At 34.3% G+C, this 16,856-nt stretch overlaps 2 protein-coding genes across 3 annotated transcripts; one reads left to right on the forward strand and one right to left on the reverse strand.

Moving 5' to 3' along the window:
* The first annotated feature begins 4,925 nt into the window (after positions 1 to 4,925).
* On the forward strand, positions 4,926 to 6,453 carry LOC133291920 (GDSL esterase/lipase At2g03980-like). Its single transcript, XM_061490280.1, has 5 exons — positions 4,926 to 5,169; positions 5,284 to 5,387; positions 5,648 to 5,725; positions 5,913 to 6,165; positions 6,251 to 6,453. Exons 1-5 carry the CDS (start codon positions 4,926 to 4,928, stop codon positions 6,451 to 6,453), a joined length of 882 nt encoding a protein of 293 aa, XP_061346264.1.
* Positions 6,454 to 7,531: 1,078 nt separating this feature from the next.
* LOC133291882 (protein KAKU4-like) lies at positions 7,532 to 16,052 on the reverse strand. 2 transcript variants are annotated; one of them, XM_061490229.1, is made up of 13 exons: positions 15,599 to 16,052; positions 15,150 to 15,214; positions 14,677 to 14,744; positions 13,830 to 13,945; positions 13,622 to 13,752; positions 13,281 to 13,454; positions 11,664 to 11,931; positions 11,476 to 11,555; positions 11,310 to 11,337; positions 10,819 to 10,888; positions 10,143 to 10,228; positions 8,606 to 8,708; positions 7,532 to 8,232 (listed from the first exon to the last, which is right to left on the reverse strand). In XM_061490229.1, exons 1-13 carry the CDS (start codon positions 15,861 to 15,863, stop codon positions 7,872 to 7,874), a joined length of 1,815 nt encoding a protein of 604 aa, XP_061346213.1. In that variant the 5' UTR covers positions 15,864 to 16,052; the 3' UTR covers positions 7,532 to 7,871. The 2 variants fall into 2 exon arrangements, with proteins under 2 accessions (XP_061346213.1, XP_061346212.1); XM_061490228.1 differs by having other exon boundaries at positions 14,677 to 14,753.
* Positions 16,053 to 16,856: the final 804 nt, after the last annotated feature.

Here is a 16,856-nt window from a genome sequence, read left to right on the forward strand (position 1 = left end):
CTTTCTCTCCCAGTCACGTCAACTCCACTGGCGAGTCCTACAGTGTCTCGCCGTGCATTCTGACGTGATCCAATCAGCCCTACACCTGCCATATATTGTGACGTGAATGGCAGCCAACGTTGTCGGTGCCCCACGAGGATAGCGTGACGGCACATGGCTGTCGGTGCCCCACGAGGATAGCGTGGGGTAGTGTCCCGTAAGAAGTACATACACAACTAATCTCGTTACCGACACTTACTGGAATACTTGACTTGGTTAAATATAGAATCTTCCGATGTTGCTCAATATGTGACAATTTGGTTAGTGTCTGGTGTTTCTATTTTTGTATCAGATATTGACTGACCGCTTCTTCATCCATATTTTATTTTCCATCACTTGCAATGTGTATTTAAACATATGTTGTTTATTTACTTATTTTGAATTTCAACTATCCTCTAATTTTTTGTGTTTTATTTGCATAAAAACACAATACTACAATGGAACAATTTCGTTCATTTGAATATTATAATGGTTCTAAAATTAACAGTGTAGGCGGTTTGAGCTTCGAAGGAAAAAAGAGAGCCATGTATATTGTCTGAGGGTTTTCCATTGAAGATCTACTTGAGAAGATTCGTCAGAAGTTGAAGTTGCAACAAAATCAGGTAATATCTTCAGTTACGGATAGAGTCCCATGTGGAAATCGCAAATATGCAAGTTTTGAAATAAATGATGATGAGGACATTAACATTTTTCTTGGAACATTTGTCCAAACTCTACTACATCTCAATTTGTTGAGTTATACGTGAATATTGAGACATCAAAGGATTTGTCAACACCAATACGTGGGCTGGACCATAACAGTCAGACACAAAATCCATCGTCATCGGTACCCCAGCCCACACAATCAACTATTGCACATGGAGAAGAAAGCGACTATATGGTAGATGTTGAACCTGAAAATGAAGAGGAAGAGGAAGACGAAGACGAAGACGCTATTGGCAAATGACCATGATCAAAATGATATTGATCCACGTGATGATGAACATGATGAGAATCCCATATCACACGAGACTGTTATCCCTATGTTCAATATTGCGGTTGTTCCACCATCATCAGGTTAGTCAGTAAATGGGTTGTATTAATTATTTTACAAAATCATTTTTTATGCCTACGATTTCATAAAATTGTATTATTAATAAATTATTTTTTATAAAGGATTTAATAACATGATTAATATTCAACTAAATCAATAAATTATAATGACTATTTAATTAGTTAATTAATAATTAATAACTTAACTTAATATGTCAAATTGTTAGGGTTTTATTTATTAACATGAAATCTGTAATTATATAATAATTAAAACAATTATTACAATTTTAATAATTACTAATTATAATTATTATAAATATATTAAATCAAAATTACTATTTAAGATTAATGTTTATAATTTTCAATATTAATTACTTATTTTTCTAGCAGGGTTTTTATGGCATTGTAAATTAAAATATGATTACAATTAATTAAAACACTAATAGGTTTTAGAAAAAGTTTTCTATGCCTAAGGTTTCCAAAAATATTTTTATTATTTAATTATTTGAAAAGTGATTTAATAACATCATTAATATTTAATTATGACACTAATGATTACTAAATTAACTTAATAGGTTTTTTCATAGTGTGTTATTTATTATGATTAAATCATTAATTACAAAATAATTAAAATAGTTATTACCGTTTTAATAATTACCACTTATAAAAACCGTAAATTACTAACATGATTAATGTTTAATTATAACACTAATAGTAATTACTATTTAATTATTTAATTAATAATTATTTATTTAACTTAATAGGTTTTTTCTTAGGTTCTTATTTATTATGAGAAGATTTGTTAATTACAAAATAATTAAATCAGTGATTAGCATTTTAATATTTACCACTTCTAAAAATCATAAATATATTAAAACAAATTTACTAATTATTAAATATGCTTAATGTTATTAATGAATCTACTAATTACAATTATTTGGATTTTTTTAAACACCTTGTCTACTACATTCACTAATTACAATACACATGCAATGACATTCACTAATTACAAAACACATGCAAAGAAAATGAATAATGCAACAACATACATGTAGTGGGTGACTAAAAATTATCGAGATAGGTAAAAAATGCAACACCACACCAGATAAACAACAAAGTAACCCTAAAAAAAAATACCCAACACAAACAAAATTAAGGTTACAAAAAAAGACAAGTACTAGGTAAATTAAAACAACACCATACCCGTGTGGGTGACTAAACGGAGAGGTGGAAAGATGGGAATATGAACTATTTGTTCCGGTGGGTGACAAAATTAGCCCCAAATGTATGGTATGGTGTGGGGTGCTCCGGCGTTGGGTGACTGCAGAGGTGCAAACAGACTGGAGAAGGAAAGTTGGCCACGCGAAAAATTTGCTTGACACACCGGAGAGCTGAGAAACGAACACAAGAGAGGAGAAGGGAAGAAGAAGGAACGTGAAGGAGAAGGAGACAGAAGTCAGAAATGAGAAGGAAGAAGAAGAGAAAGGCAACAGATCTATTGAAACCGTCAACAAGTGTCACGAGACATAAGCCACGTGGTGCCATTCGCGTCACAATGCATAGCGGGAAACATGTAGGACTCGTCACTGAAGTTGACGCGACTGGGAGAGTAAGCCTAGGTGGCATGTAGACATACTAAGCTGTATGACGAGACTGATCTTGTCAGACAACATGACGTCTTTGACTGCTCTACATTGGGCAAACTTTCCAAATATATCTTCATTTGGAGATACATTTAAAAATTGATCGTAGTATGGTCGTTTTGCCAATGGATCATATGTGCATTTGAACGAGTATCAAACCGACAACTTGCCTTTTATTTGGTTTAACGGACAACAAGCACCACTATGCCACTAATTCTTTTGTGAAATTTTATCACTAACGTTATATGGTTTTAATGTTTTTACAGTGAATGTAGATAAGTTATCTACATTTATTCTCAAAACAATGTCGTTTTAGAATGAAAGATTATAAAATTATAATAAGAAAGACTATTATTACCCTGAAATAAATTATAATTACAAAAATATCTTGATTTCCGTCTAAAACGACGTCATTCGTTTTTGGCTCAGAAAAAACGAACTTATATTATATTTATGGGTTCCCTTTTTGTCATTTGACATGACAAGAGCACTTTCCTACACACAAATTAAGTGTGGGTCCCACGCTTAAAAAAAAAATCAAACCAAAATCAGGATACGACGCCGTATCCTTGTTGCAGGAATGAACAGTGCCATTCCTGCAACATGATTCTTATATTTCCCTATATTTATTACATACTTTTATATAAATTCAAATCAAATGGTTCAATCAATATTGACTTATTAGGCCAATGACCCACTAACCTAGTAGTCAATCCGTTCTGTACAATTTTCATAACATTGGTTGTAATGATTAGTTAGAATAAAAAAAAATAGAAAACAGATTTTTAAACCAATCAGATCCTAAAGTTGCTAAACGAATCCCAATATAATATCCAATGGTCAAGAATCTTGAGTCACCAAAACAAAAGTACCATAGAAGCCACCAACCATGTCATACTAAGAGTCTCTTCATTTCATGCACCAATCTGTTTAAAGAACCCTGTATATTTCAAAAAAATAAATAAAAATAAACGAATGAATGACCAAAAAAGAAAGAAGGATGGCATATCTGTGTCTATGCAGGCCACAGCCTACATTTATGTATATCAGATTTAAAGGCATAGGATAGGAGCAATAGTTAAGAATGCAATGGACCATTAAACCTTGCATTGAGACAAACACTCTCAACTACCGCCACTTGTGTCTTTATTTGATTAGGAGTGCTATTAAACTCACATTTCACCAACCAATTTGCCAATGTTTCCTACTTGTTTTGTCCATCTCATTTTGAATCTTCAACTTTTATGAATACCAACTCATTTTAACATCATTCCCATTTATTAAATAGACTTTTGATTGTCACAAAATTCAAATGACTCTTCTCTGACAGATTCTTTGACTCTAGTGGATGAAAATGTTTCATTATCACTGCATTTCATTTCTCCACGTCAAATAAGATAATCTGCACTTACTAATACTGCACAGTAACAGCAATATCATGACATGGATCACAAAGAATTGTGGTATGATCAATTTCTCTTCTAGTATCATCATTTGCTCATGTTGGAAATTTTGATTTGATTTTATTTTATTTTTCTTTTGCATCGAAATAATGAATCCAGCTAAGTTTGAAAACCCGAGTTAAACTTTAACATACAAAAAGACATTCAATAAGAAAGCAAAACAAAGTTGCAGTTGGCAAAGTCTATTTATGGTCAAGTTTCACTTCGAAAGTTCACATCATGTTAGCCTTTAAACAAGAAAGTTACATATTTTTTTGTTTTAGAGGATGGTACTATAGCAGACATGCTAAATGCTCAGCATTGCCATTGTATTTGGGGATTGATATAGACATACTTATTTAAGAAAAAAAATAAAGTGATAAACTTACACTTTTACTGAAAATAAGTCTTCCTAGTTCCACCAACAAGTCCTATTTGTGTAATAAAGATTCAATACATTCATTAGAGTAGGTTGTTTTCATTTCAGAATCAGTAGTGTATAGCTTGAAAGTAAAATCATGGTTGTCACTCTTCTTTTAAGATAGAGTAGGTTGTTTTCATTTCAGTATCAGCAGTGTATAGCTTCAACACGTAAAATAATGCAGGAATTGTCATTATGTGAGGCAATGCCACTATAAAACTAAGGCTATTGTTCAATAATCACAACAATGCAGAAGCAAGTCCATCAGTCCCTCTTTTAAACAGCTTTAGAGTCCAGTTTATTATATTTACACCTACCTACCTTGGCTTCTCATACATTGTCTCAAAAATGAATACCAAGTATCTCACACTTGGTTTTGTGTTAACTTTGTTCTTGCCCCTAGCATCAGCAATGAACTCATATCACCCAAAACAGATTCCAGCTATGTATGTTTTTGGTGATTCCTTGGTTGATAGTGGAAACAACAACTACCTTCCAATAGGCGGACCAACCTTTCTTCCTTATGGTATAGACTTTGGTGGCAAACCTACAGGTCGAAACACTAACGGAAAAACAGTGGTTGATTACATAGGTGAGAAATACAATTGCCATTTGTTTTTCAACTTTCTATGCTCCATAAATTTATATTTCATTCTGATACAAAAATTTTAATGTTCAAACAAATTAATCTTCATTCTTTATGCAGCTATACATCTAGGACTACCCTTTGCCCCTCCCTACATGGGTCTGTCAAAGCATCAAAGGGAAAAAATCACCACAGGCATAAATTATGCATCCGCTGGTTCTGGCATTCTACCAGAAACCAACAATGTAAATGTTAAAACATACTTGTATTTAGAAGTTCATGAGCTTTGCTGTTCTTTGAATAGGTTGTCTCTGAAATCATATATTGTTTTCCCTCTTTGCAGTTTACATTGACACTAGACAGCCAAATAAAGTTACTCCAGAAGACTATTAAGAATGATTTGCCAAATCAGTTCAATGAGCAAGCAAAACTAGAGAGGTATCTATCTGAATCCTTCTTTTTTATCTCTACGGGGGTGAATGACATGTTCCATAATGGAACTTTCCATGGCACTACCAAATTTGCTTCAAACCTGCTAAAAGAATTCTCCCTACGCTTGCAGGTATGTATATGACATATAGAATTGGTTCTTATTTTTCATTCTATGACAATTTTTATCACTTTTGTCCATATGTAAGTGCAATTGCAAAAACACAAACAACCAAGCTTTCATTGAGAGAGATATATCAACAATAATATCACAAATGGGGGAGAATTCTTTCATTTGTTTCATCTTTTGTTTGTGGCAGAAAATGTATGACCTAGGAGCAAGAAAATTTTTGGTGAACAATATTCCTCCAGCAGGTTGCTTTCCATCAAGAGCTGTCCACACAAGACCAAGAGGAAAATGTGTTGACAAGATAAACATTGGGATCACATTTTACAATAGGAGGTTACCCAGTTTACTCCATGAGCTGCAATCTCAGCTTCCTGGCTCTGTCTTTGTACATTCAGATCTCTACAAGTTCCTTATAGAGCTAAGGGAAAATGGAGGTAGATATGGTGAGTTAAAAAAACCAGATGGTAACTCAAAACAGTAACTTAAAAGCTTGTGGTGGCACACTTGAATAACTGCTTTTCTTTGCAGGTATACGAGAGACATGGAAACCTTGCTGCCCCAATAACATTTATGGTGATCTTAAATGCCGTCCCAACACTGTTCCTTGTGCAAATAGAAACGCTTATCTTTTCTTTGATGACCACCCTACTCAGATTGCAAACCATATATATGCAACTCGTTGCTTCAATGAATCAACTATTTGCAGGCCTTCTGGCCTCAAAATGTTCTAGGATGCCTAGTTATGTTTGATATGTACGTGTTATTATAATAAATTGCATCCAATGAAATTAAAGTATCAACCTGTTCTAGTATGTCTAGTTCTGTTTTGTATGTACAATTTATTATAATAAATTGCATCCAATAAACTTAGTAATTTCCCATCTCTTGCTTTAGCAATTGATAAAAAAAATAACAACAAAAGTATGAGAGAGAGGAGAGAAAGTTTGTTGAGTGAAATCTGTGTAAATGACTTGAGAATTAAACTGATTATAATGAACTCATATATATATAGGGAAGAGAAGATAGCTTGTTCTATAAGCTGAAATTTAGCAATTACTTACAGCAGAAGTAACAGTAGCCAGCTCAGCAAACTAACTTCTAACAGAACCTGAGCTCGCACTAACAGTTTCTTACAGTTATGAAACTGAATCATAGAACAGAAAGCTGTCTATCACAAAATACAACAGAAAGTAAACTAACACAGAGTAAATCATATACTCTCTTACACCCTCTTCAAACTGATTACAAAAGCCAAAACGAGTAAGAAGGTTTCCATGGCTTTAAGTTTCCGAAAGCACAGGATACCCAAAGCAACCACAGAACATATAGAAAAGGGTTGTGACTAAAACACTGATAAAAGTAGCCTTCTTCATTGTTTTTGCCTATGATGGAGAGGATTTGACTGTGTTCCTGTTTCGTAACATAACCATCATTTGAGTTGGGACTTGAGTCTCACATGATTTAGTAAAATTTATTTGTACCTGAATTTCTAAAAGGATCTTGAGTAGGAGTAGGCAAAGGCTTGTTACCAAGTGCTTGGAAGATCCTCCAAACTTTTTGGGTTTGTGTTAAGAGTCACAACTCTTTTGTATACGTCGTTACTTGCCTTATTTCAGATTGACATCAAGGAATTAAATCGGCAATAACAAATTCACACCTTGGTTGACAACCTTCGAATATTTATCACTATTGTAACGTACGGATTGTTTTTTCCTTTCCATGCTTTAATTCATGTGATTGCGTGCATGGTTGAAGCAATTTCAAAACACATTCATTCCATCTATTATTCTGCCATAATTTGTCTAACAATTTCAACTATTAGTTCCAGAATGCAAAGTTTGCATAGAACAGCCCGAATGGTTACTGAGTTCATACCTGTCCCATAAAAAAATCTATTAATCTAGTTAAAGAGGAAAAGAAAAACTTCCATGTAGCTAATTTAATCATTTTACAGAAAATGCATTCGATTTCCTGAGCCTGATTTCGTGAACGCAATCCCCATACAGAAAAGGAAGCAGATGAAAGAAAAATACTGCCCAAGTTGACGTAGACTCATTCGTAAATATCATTAATCTCACAAATGACCTGCAGATCCCTACTTTTTAAGCTAAGGGTAACTTAAAATTTAACATACTAGATACAACAGGCATCATTTGACACCCCTGCTCTTGCCCCTTCTGTTGTATCTGGTAATTCTTTTACCCTTTTGCTTAGCAATACTAGTTGGTGTGGCTGCCAAGCTTGATTCTGAACCTAGCCGAGAACTATTCGGCTGAACCTCGTCCTGTACACTGGAACTGTTCTGCGAGCCAGTTGCAACACCGTCATCTTCTTTGAAAGCAACAGTGTCGGCTACATTCATATCAGGCACCTCCATAGATTCACGCAACAGCTTACAAGTCTCTTGCTCAAGAACACCCTGAGCTGTCCTCTCCTGTCTTGAATCAACTGCACTGGATTCATTATCCAATGTTCTTGTGCCCTGTTCAATAACATTCTCTGCATACAAACTGGCAAACAAGAAAGTGGTAGAATTAATTTACTATTTTGATAATTGGGATAAGACAGGAAAAATAATTTTTTTCCCCAGACAGGCGTGAGAGAAACTCAGTTGATTTTCCCACTATGAAATTTCACGTCAATTAAAAATTATTCATTCCAAATTTTGCAATTCAGGAAGTAAAGCTACCAAGAAAGAATCACGGCTTGTGGGTAATGAGTAATGACCCACGTATTGTGATGACAGTAAAAACAAAATTTGATTTACAATTTTACACTCTACTGATTAGCTAAAAGTAAAAGCCAGTTTACACAAAAAAAAGGTTTTACATTAAGAACATTCAACCAAAAAGAAACAAAAGAGCCAGATAACCATAAATTTACCTGGGCTCTTCTGAAGAGGGGAACCCATTTAACCATGCATCATCTGCTCCAACCTTCTCTTTGAATACCAAGCACTTTCCATCTTGTAATCTAGAATTTAAAGCTGCACTCAGAGGAAGGATCAGCATCTAAGACGAAAACTGAGATTTGAAAATTCTGAGTAAAAATATCTAAATTAAAGAGGCACAAAGAGGGAGAGATTTATAATAATCCACACAACAAGGGGAAGACACCATAAATCTACCTACACATGCTAGGTCCTGTAGATAACTACCCTAATCTATGTAAACACATCCTCAAGAAAATGAATAACATAATTTAACCAAGAAACATTAAATTGAATCCAATCACATTCCCAATAAAATGCGACAATCATACACAAGCTAAAGTGAGCCCGCTACCTACACTGAATTGCAATTAGTGAACAAAGGTTTAACTGAATACAATGTCTAAAAGAAGAATACGAACATGAAGAACTAGTATAAAAGTGAAGGAATTATATACTGCATACATGGTTTTTAAAAGCAAATAGTGCACTTGCAGCAATATATGGCTTGTAGGACTGTAGCAAAAATTGAATAGCACATCTTATTTGAAATACGGTGCATATTATATAAAAAAGTAATAATATATCTAAAACCATTTAAAATGACAATATAGAAACAAAGTACTGTGCGCACGTGTTTCTGTGTATATAATGAGTATTTCCTGGGCCTTGGCATAAAAACACAGAAGAAAAATTATATCTAAAAATAATATCTACCCACTAAACCTCAAGTGGCATGATCAGGGCAAAAAGAGACCTCCCAGTCAAAGCAGCTGACACTATTTGGAGGCTTTTCTTTTTGACCAAACATAAATCATAAATTCTAGAAGCATAGAAATAAAAAAGCTGAAGTTCCTTTGCATGCATTGTTCATTGCAACAAAACATTTGAGAAGCTACTTTCACCTGAACGGACCTCCACCAGCGATTCAAAAGCAGTGGGCAATGTCAAAGGCCTCCAATAGCGTGCCAAAGCTTATGGGGGAGTTTAGGTTTTTTTTTACTTTCTTTTTAGCCAGACCCGACACAAAAGCTATATTTATTTACTGCACAAATTTTCTTAGTTTCACTGGTAGATGTTATTGCCATCAGAAGATAGCACTGATTCCAAGGTGGCAAAACTAAACACATAGCATAGTGCAGGGGCCCATGGTGCCTCCCTAAACACTATAGCATCTCATAATAGCACTCTTAACTATTTCTACTTAAATTGCATATTGAATGTAATGAATGAATTGATACACAGATAGTGCTAACAAGCTCTATTTATAGAGCTGAAGCTGACTCAGTGATGAGTCAGCATTACTGACAGATTACAAACTGAAAGCACAACAAAATTGAAACCATCTAACAAACTGATACAAGGGAAATAATCTGCTACAACAGTATACAAAGAAAATAATCTACAACAGGTTGCTAGCTACCTAATAGTATGTAATATTAACCGAGTGCTTTTTCTAATAAGGCTGCCAAAGGGACTAAAAGTTCCTACCTTCTCTAGTTTCTTCAACTGAATCTCGCTGATGATTAGACCCATTAGTGTCATTATTGCCATTGACTTTAACCAGACCACCATACCTATTACATTCAGAAAAATGTTAAAATTAGAAGCTAATTAATACAACAAAACAGGGCCAGTTTTCCACAAAAAGCCTGACCAGACCTTTGTGCGTGTGACTCTTGATAATCATAGACATTGTCATAGGATTAAACTCAAAACACAATTTGTAACTGTTACTGTATCAATCTTGCACATCATTGTGTCTAGAGTTACAACTTTATTGGTTGGTCACCCAGAGAAAGTACCATGATAATAATCAAATACTGGGAATTTGGACACCTTTACTCAGAAGAGTTGTCAATTTCGAACACAGTAGCGCAAAACGAAATGTTTGTGGTGTAGGAAAGTTAAAATTTCCACTTATCAGCTAAAGAAAATGTCAAAAAGGTGATGAATGGGTTCAACTATAAGGACATTAAATGTATTGTACATTTACTTCATCAATCAAACAAGTAAAAAGAAACAAGGAAAAAGTAAAGTTGGGGTGGGAAGGGAGAATCAGGTAATATCAGAAAGTAAATGGTGACAGTGACACACTTAACCTGATAAAAATCTACCTATAAAAGTATATTGAAAATAAATGTCAACAAGATAGAAATACTCTAACCTGAGCATATCATCCGAGGACCCATCTCTTAGTCCTGAAGAAGTTATTTCTCTGCAGTCATCTTGAGTGCCTATGTAGCATGGTTTTTCATAAGCACAGTAAAACTTCTAGTGGGAGAGGGGAATAAAACTCATGAATAAGCATTTCATCTGCTGGTCGGGTCGCACCAACAGAAAGCACAATGGACTTATACTTGTAAGGAGTAAAAACTTTCCTACTTATCAGCTCTAAAATAACAATGAACAATGTCTATGTCAAATTGCACAATTATAATCATCCTCGGTATTAGATAGGCATTGATAATTAGCAAACGGATTTGCTTCTAAACTATATTTGAATAACAAGTTAGGTATACTGTCATTCTTTAAGACACCAATATAAGGCCTAAAAGTATTTTTGGTTTTTTTTTGGTTTTTTTTTTGGGGGGTGTTGGGGGGGGGGGGGGGGGGGGGGGGGGGGGTTGCAGTACAGATTACTAGCAGCAGTGTTACCTTTGGTTTTCAGAACAGCTACAAAGCCCTAGTGAAAGGAAAAAAAAGTAACCATGTTAGAAACAAAATAGCTTGATCCTTATAATAATCCTGAATGTATTACAAGGAAGGGGGCAGGGAACCCTAAAGATGTGCTATTTATATTAACTCCACTTCGGATGAGCACCTGATTCTGTTCAGAATTATTATTAGCTGGATCACACAGCACAGATTCAGGTTGGAACCCATCCAGTTTACTCTCCAAATCTGAAAGGCAGAAATGAAACATGGTTATAAAGAAAAAATAGCTTTTACTATTAAAATGACTGATTAGCAGAATAACCAAACAGGCTTCCTACAGCAGTAGAATCATACCTGGAGAGGCCTGAGAACCTAATCCTCTGGCCAAGTTTGTAGATGCATATTCTAAATTTGTAAAATTATTTTCTTTCTCTTGCAAACTAGCTTCAATAATTTCAATAGCAGAAGAGTTCACATTATTTTTATGCTCAACAGCAAATGCAGACCAATCAATTTTTGAGGAGGGAAGAGTCCTAAGCATCTCCTCTGTTGCCCTGGATCTTACTCTTCGTATTTCATCCTGAATACTCCATGATCCAGTAGCAGGAGAATCCCTTTTCAACTGCATTTTTATTATCAGCACAAATGCACATCCATAAACAGAACATTTGAATACTGTAACTCAATCAACACAGATGAAAACAGCTATGATTGACAGCAGCATTCATGTAAATCCTTGACAACTGATACTCCAGAACATGAGAAATTCTATTAAGGTACAAGTATATCACATAATTTATCTTGTAGTAGTATAATAAAATAATTAAGGAAGCTAACTGCTAAAAGAGGAAAACTTAGAGCCTCTGGATTTTACCAGGTGACAGTCATAGATTTTCCAGAACAAATCTTCTCACTCAGGTTGTTTTATGAAGTCGAAGCATGTGAATTTCAAAAATAATACTTTTCAAAATTTCTACATCCACTTTTAGGCAGGCCAATGGATTGGATTGATCACGTATGTACAAGGAACGGTTAAAGCCCCATATCATTAATTAACTATCATATACTTCCGTTATTTTAGGTCATCTTTTTCCATTTCACCATTCACTTGCAAGCCAACTTTAGAGATTTAATGCTAGTATAGGAGATCTTTTGAGCTCCTACTGAACCCTCGGACAGCCCCTTCCCATCCATATATCTTACTGTTTCATAACTTTTTCTTATACAAGCCTCCACCTAAGCATGAAATTGGCATTTCCACTACGTCTTATTCTCATAATGAAAAACAGAAATCGTGCAGATACAAGATACATACTCATCAATGGCCATTCACTATCTTTTCTAAGAAACATCAAGAACTTTGCAGAATCAACTTCTTAGCTTCAATTCAACAAACTAACTATACCCAAGCTGCTGCAACTGTTACCAACCGCAGGAGGGGGGGTAAGAAAGGTGAGATTATGACTGGCAGGAGAGACGGGGCACATAAAATCCACCCCCTTCCCATCCCTGGCAAACTAAGCAGGATTATAATGCAAAATAAATAACTCTTGTGAAATTAAAACTTAATTATTTCCCTTAAAATTCAACTTGCATGCATAATACCCCCCTCATACATAATTATCTTTATCGGTCTTCACATTTTCTAAAGACAGCCAAATATATCCCAAAAATAAAATAGACAACTTCTATCTACTATTTTATCTACTTCGTATTCAATTGTCCTGTACTCTATCTCTATTAGTTTTCAAGATTTTAACTTCATGAATTTCATTAATAATAAATTTTCTGGTTTAACTATACCCTGTGACAGCAATGTCTGTTCAAAATGAAGGGCTCCACTCTCTAAATAAATTTCCAGTAAAGAAGTCAATAACATAAAGGTAAAAAGCCCAGTTTGAATACAAAATTAGCTAATAATAAAATGATAAATACATTTTTTCCAAAAATAAATAACACATCAAATGGCACCTTGGAGGACGATGTAGAATTGCCACCAAATAGATGTGGTGTTTCTTCTTTAAAGAGTTGAATTCCGGATGGTGTTGGAGGCTTAGTATGGTCTATGGAGGGAGATGCCCACGGAGGGCGTGTGCGCATATATGACTTAGCCACATCCACCGGTGATCCTTCATCTTTGGGATCCTGCATAACACCCAGAGGTATATAGGTAAAAACAAAAATTAATGGGAAATCATATTGCCATGATATATATTATATGATTTTTGGATGAAAGGGGAAGGAGATAGCATGTACAAACATCAGTATAAGTATCTCCACAAACTCAGATACAGAAAGAAAAAGTCACTAACTTGTGGTGATGTAGCCAAAATCAAACTATGACTTCCATAACCTAAATCTGAATTTGAATCTAATCCTGACTTCTTCTCCTGCAGCCATTTCTTTGCCTCCATAACAGCAGCACTACAGAGATCGGGTGAATCTGTATATGAGATAATTAAAAACCCATGGTCAGGTAACAGTAAGGAGTTGAAATTGGGTTTTGTATGGAGAGAATACCGTTTCCAAAAGTCATGTTGAATATATCCCTTGGCCTCTTATCCCCATCATCATCATTTGCAGGAGAATCTACAACTCTTGATCTTATTATTTTTATCAACCTATCACATTCTTCCCTGATCAAACATTAAGTTATTTTAGAATCTTTTTCTGAACAACTTGAGGAAATAGCTAATGCATCCATAAAATTCTACACATTGTTAAACCACATAATAAATACAGTTCTACTCCACATATAGTTCATAAACTACATATCACTCAAGGTTTGCAAATTTTAGTACAGGTCATTGATATATGCTGCATAATGCACTTTTCATGATCATGCTCCTTATGCCTGGCCTGGGTTGATTCTTATATTTTGATCGCTCCGAATTTTCGGCAAGTTAAAGTCACCAAGATTGTACGTAATTTGGAGGAAAATTTTGAAGTCAAAGGATGCTGTCAAGTCTTGCTATGAATTTAAAAATTGGCAAATGGCAGAAATGTCTTCTATGATTTGATCACTAGCATCTACGATTCTGTATGGTATACTACTAGATAAATATGAAATAGAATTATGCTAGAGGCTAAGAGTACTGCTAATTTTTCTTGTACAAAGAGTAGTACTAATTTTAAATTCAACTCTATGAAAATACAATAGGTAGTCCTAAAACCAGGATGCACACTTTTAGTGTCTTTTTATTTGACTAAAGATAAGTATTAATGAAATTACATTGTTTACAAAAGAGGCAGATCAAGCAAACTTCCAACACATTATTATACACAAACAGAAGGGTGAAAAAAACTAAGAAGCAACAAAGGAAAAATCCACATGTTAAATTTATAATCAATATAAATTATTCAGTACCTTGAGAATGACTCTTGCATAAGTAGCTGCTCGATGATATGCTTGCTTTTGCTATTCCAAACTAATGGCTGGAATCCCTTCACAGAGAAATCAATCAGTTCTGGTGTCCCACCCTTTCATCACAGAATCCAATATCAAATGTGCAATATTCTTAGCTGAAACCAAGGGATTCATGAAGACAAGAAACCATCGACAAACTGCCTCTAAATCACAATCCAATGCATTTCTAAAAATGACATTTTAAAGCTTCGGAATCATCAACCAATTTTATTTTTTTATTTTTTTTGGAGAGGATAGGTTAAAGGGGTGAAGTATTCTAAAACTACCAAAGGCCTATATAAGTAAGTGGAACAAAAAGGTGTCTAAAAAGGAAATATGAAGAACAATGACTTATTGAAAAGGACTAGTTTCTACAATAAACAACACAAGCGCTACATCTCAAGCACAAGACAACATATCAGAGAGTCAATTACCTTGTTCAATGCAATATCACCTTCAAAAGGGCTATCATTTTCATCATCGAAAGTACCAACTTCCTCTGCAAAATTGTACACCGAGCACGTTTAAAAAAAAAAAAAAAAATTTGAACAAAGCATGACCGCTGCATACGGTTATATTTAAAATACACCATATATTCGTGTAATTTGTCTTTTTCATATCCAATTAGGAACTTTAAAACTGCCATAATTGCAATGCACCTACCTCGAATATTAGATCTACCAAAACTAAGATCAACTACAACTAAAGTCAGCACACACAATTTCTGTTCCCTCAAGTCCACATAGCAAAAAAATAAAAAAAAAATAAAAAAATTGACTTAATTATTTTAACAGCAGAAAAACAAAAAGGACAGAAACCCTAGTATTCCAAGTAGAGCAGTGTCATGGTAAGAGAAGTGCATATATGAAATTATAGACATTACCATCACTGGAATCGTTAGCAGAAGAGGAAGGAGAAGAAGTAGCGGAGGAGGAGGAAGTTGGAGAAGAATTGAGATCCAAAACAGAGGAAAAGAGCTTTCCGGCACCAGAAGCAATGAAACGGGTTGGGGAGACAACGAAACGCGAGAGCCAATTAGGGCTCTGAGAGGGATCGGGTCGGTCGTAGGGGGTCCGAGTCCTGGCAGAGGCGGTTCGGCGGGTTCGGACCATTTTGCCACCCGATCGAGATCCGGGAATGGAAGCCATTGGAGTGAAGCACACAGACACACAAGGGAAACAAAGCTTCAACGCTTGCAGAATGAAGAGGTTCCACTTTTTCAGTTCTACTCCTTCTCTTCTCTTCTCTTCTCTTCAAAACCTCTTCTACTCCCAGAAACAGAAGCAGAGGTTGATTGTTATAGCGGTTATCTTCGGTTTATTGCGCTTTTTTCTTTCCCTTCCTCTTCTTCTTTTGGTCCTTTTTTTTTTTTTTTCCTTTTAATATTCGTTTTCCTGAAAAGTCTGGCGATTTGGGATTTTTTTTTTTTACAAAATTGCCTTTCTGTTAAAAACAATTATCGATTTGTTTCACTTTTTTTTTTACACGTGATGTGACTTTATTTGAGGGTGAAGGACAATAAATTAACCAAATTAATTAAGGGTTTGGTGTTTGTCATTTTAAATGACATAAGTTATGTCATTTTAGGAGAGATAGACACAGAAAAACGAAAATCATGGGAGAGAGAAAGTCGATGGTTTTTTTTTAATTTAAAATTCAAATTTTCTGTATCTGTATCTCTCTTAAAATGACATAATTTTCTGTTATTTAAAATGACAAACACTTTTCTCATTAACTAAATAAGGAAAGAAAAAATTAGTAATGATAAAAAAAGAATTCAAATAATTCAATACACTTAATTTTTTTTTTACATAAGGAAAAAATATTTGAAATTAGCATTGAATTTTTTTATATAAGGAAAAAATATTTGAAAAGCATTGTTAATACTGAATTTGATATATTTAAATTTGAAAGGATTTCGAAATATCATTATAAAATCGTATTACAATTATTGATGAAGATCTTGTTATTATTATTATTAATTATTGATTATTTATTGTCTTTTCTTTTCCTTATTTATCAAAAATAAAAGAATGGAGTGTATTGTATATTTTGGACGAAAAGGAAAAAAACAAGAGCCATTATTAATAATAATATTTCCAAATCCCTACTGTTATGGATATATTCATCATATCCTAACT

Source organism: Gastrolobium bilobum, unplaced genomic scaffold, assembly GCF_033153095.1.
Source record: "Gastrolobium bilobum isolate Gb01-03AN ecotype WA unplaced genomic scaffold, APGP_CSIRO_Gbil_v1 utg8480, whole genome shotgun sequence".
In the NCBI taxonomy this organism is placed as follows: domain Eukaryota; kingdom Viridiplantae; phylum Streptophyta; class Magnoliopsida; order Fabales; family Fabaceae; genus Gastrolobium; species Gastrolobium bilobum.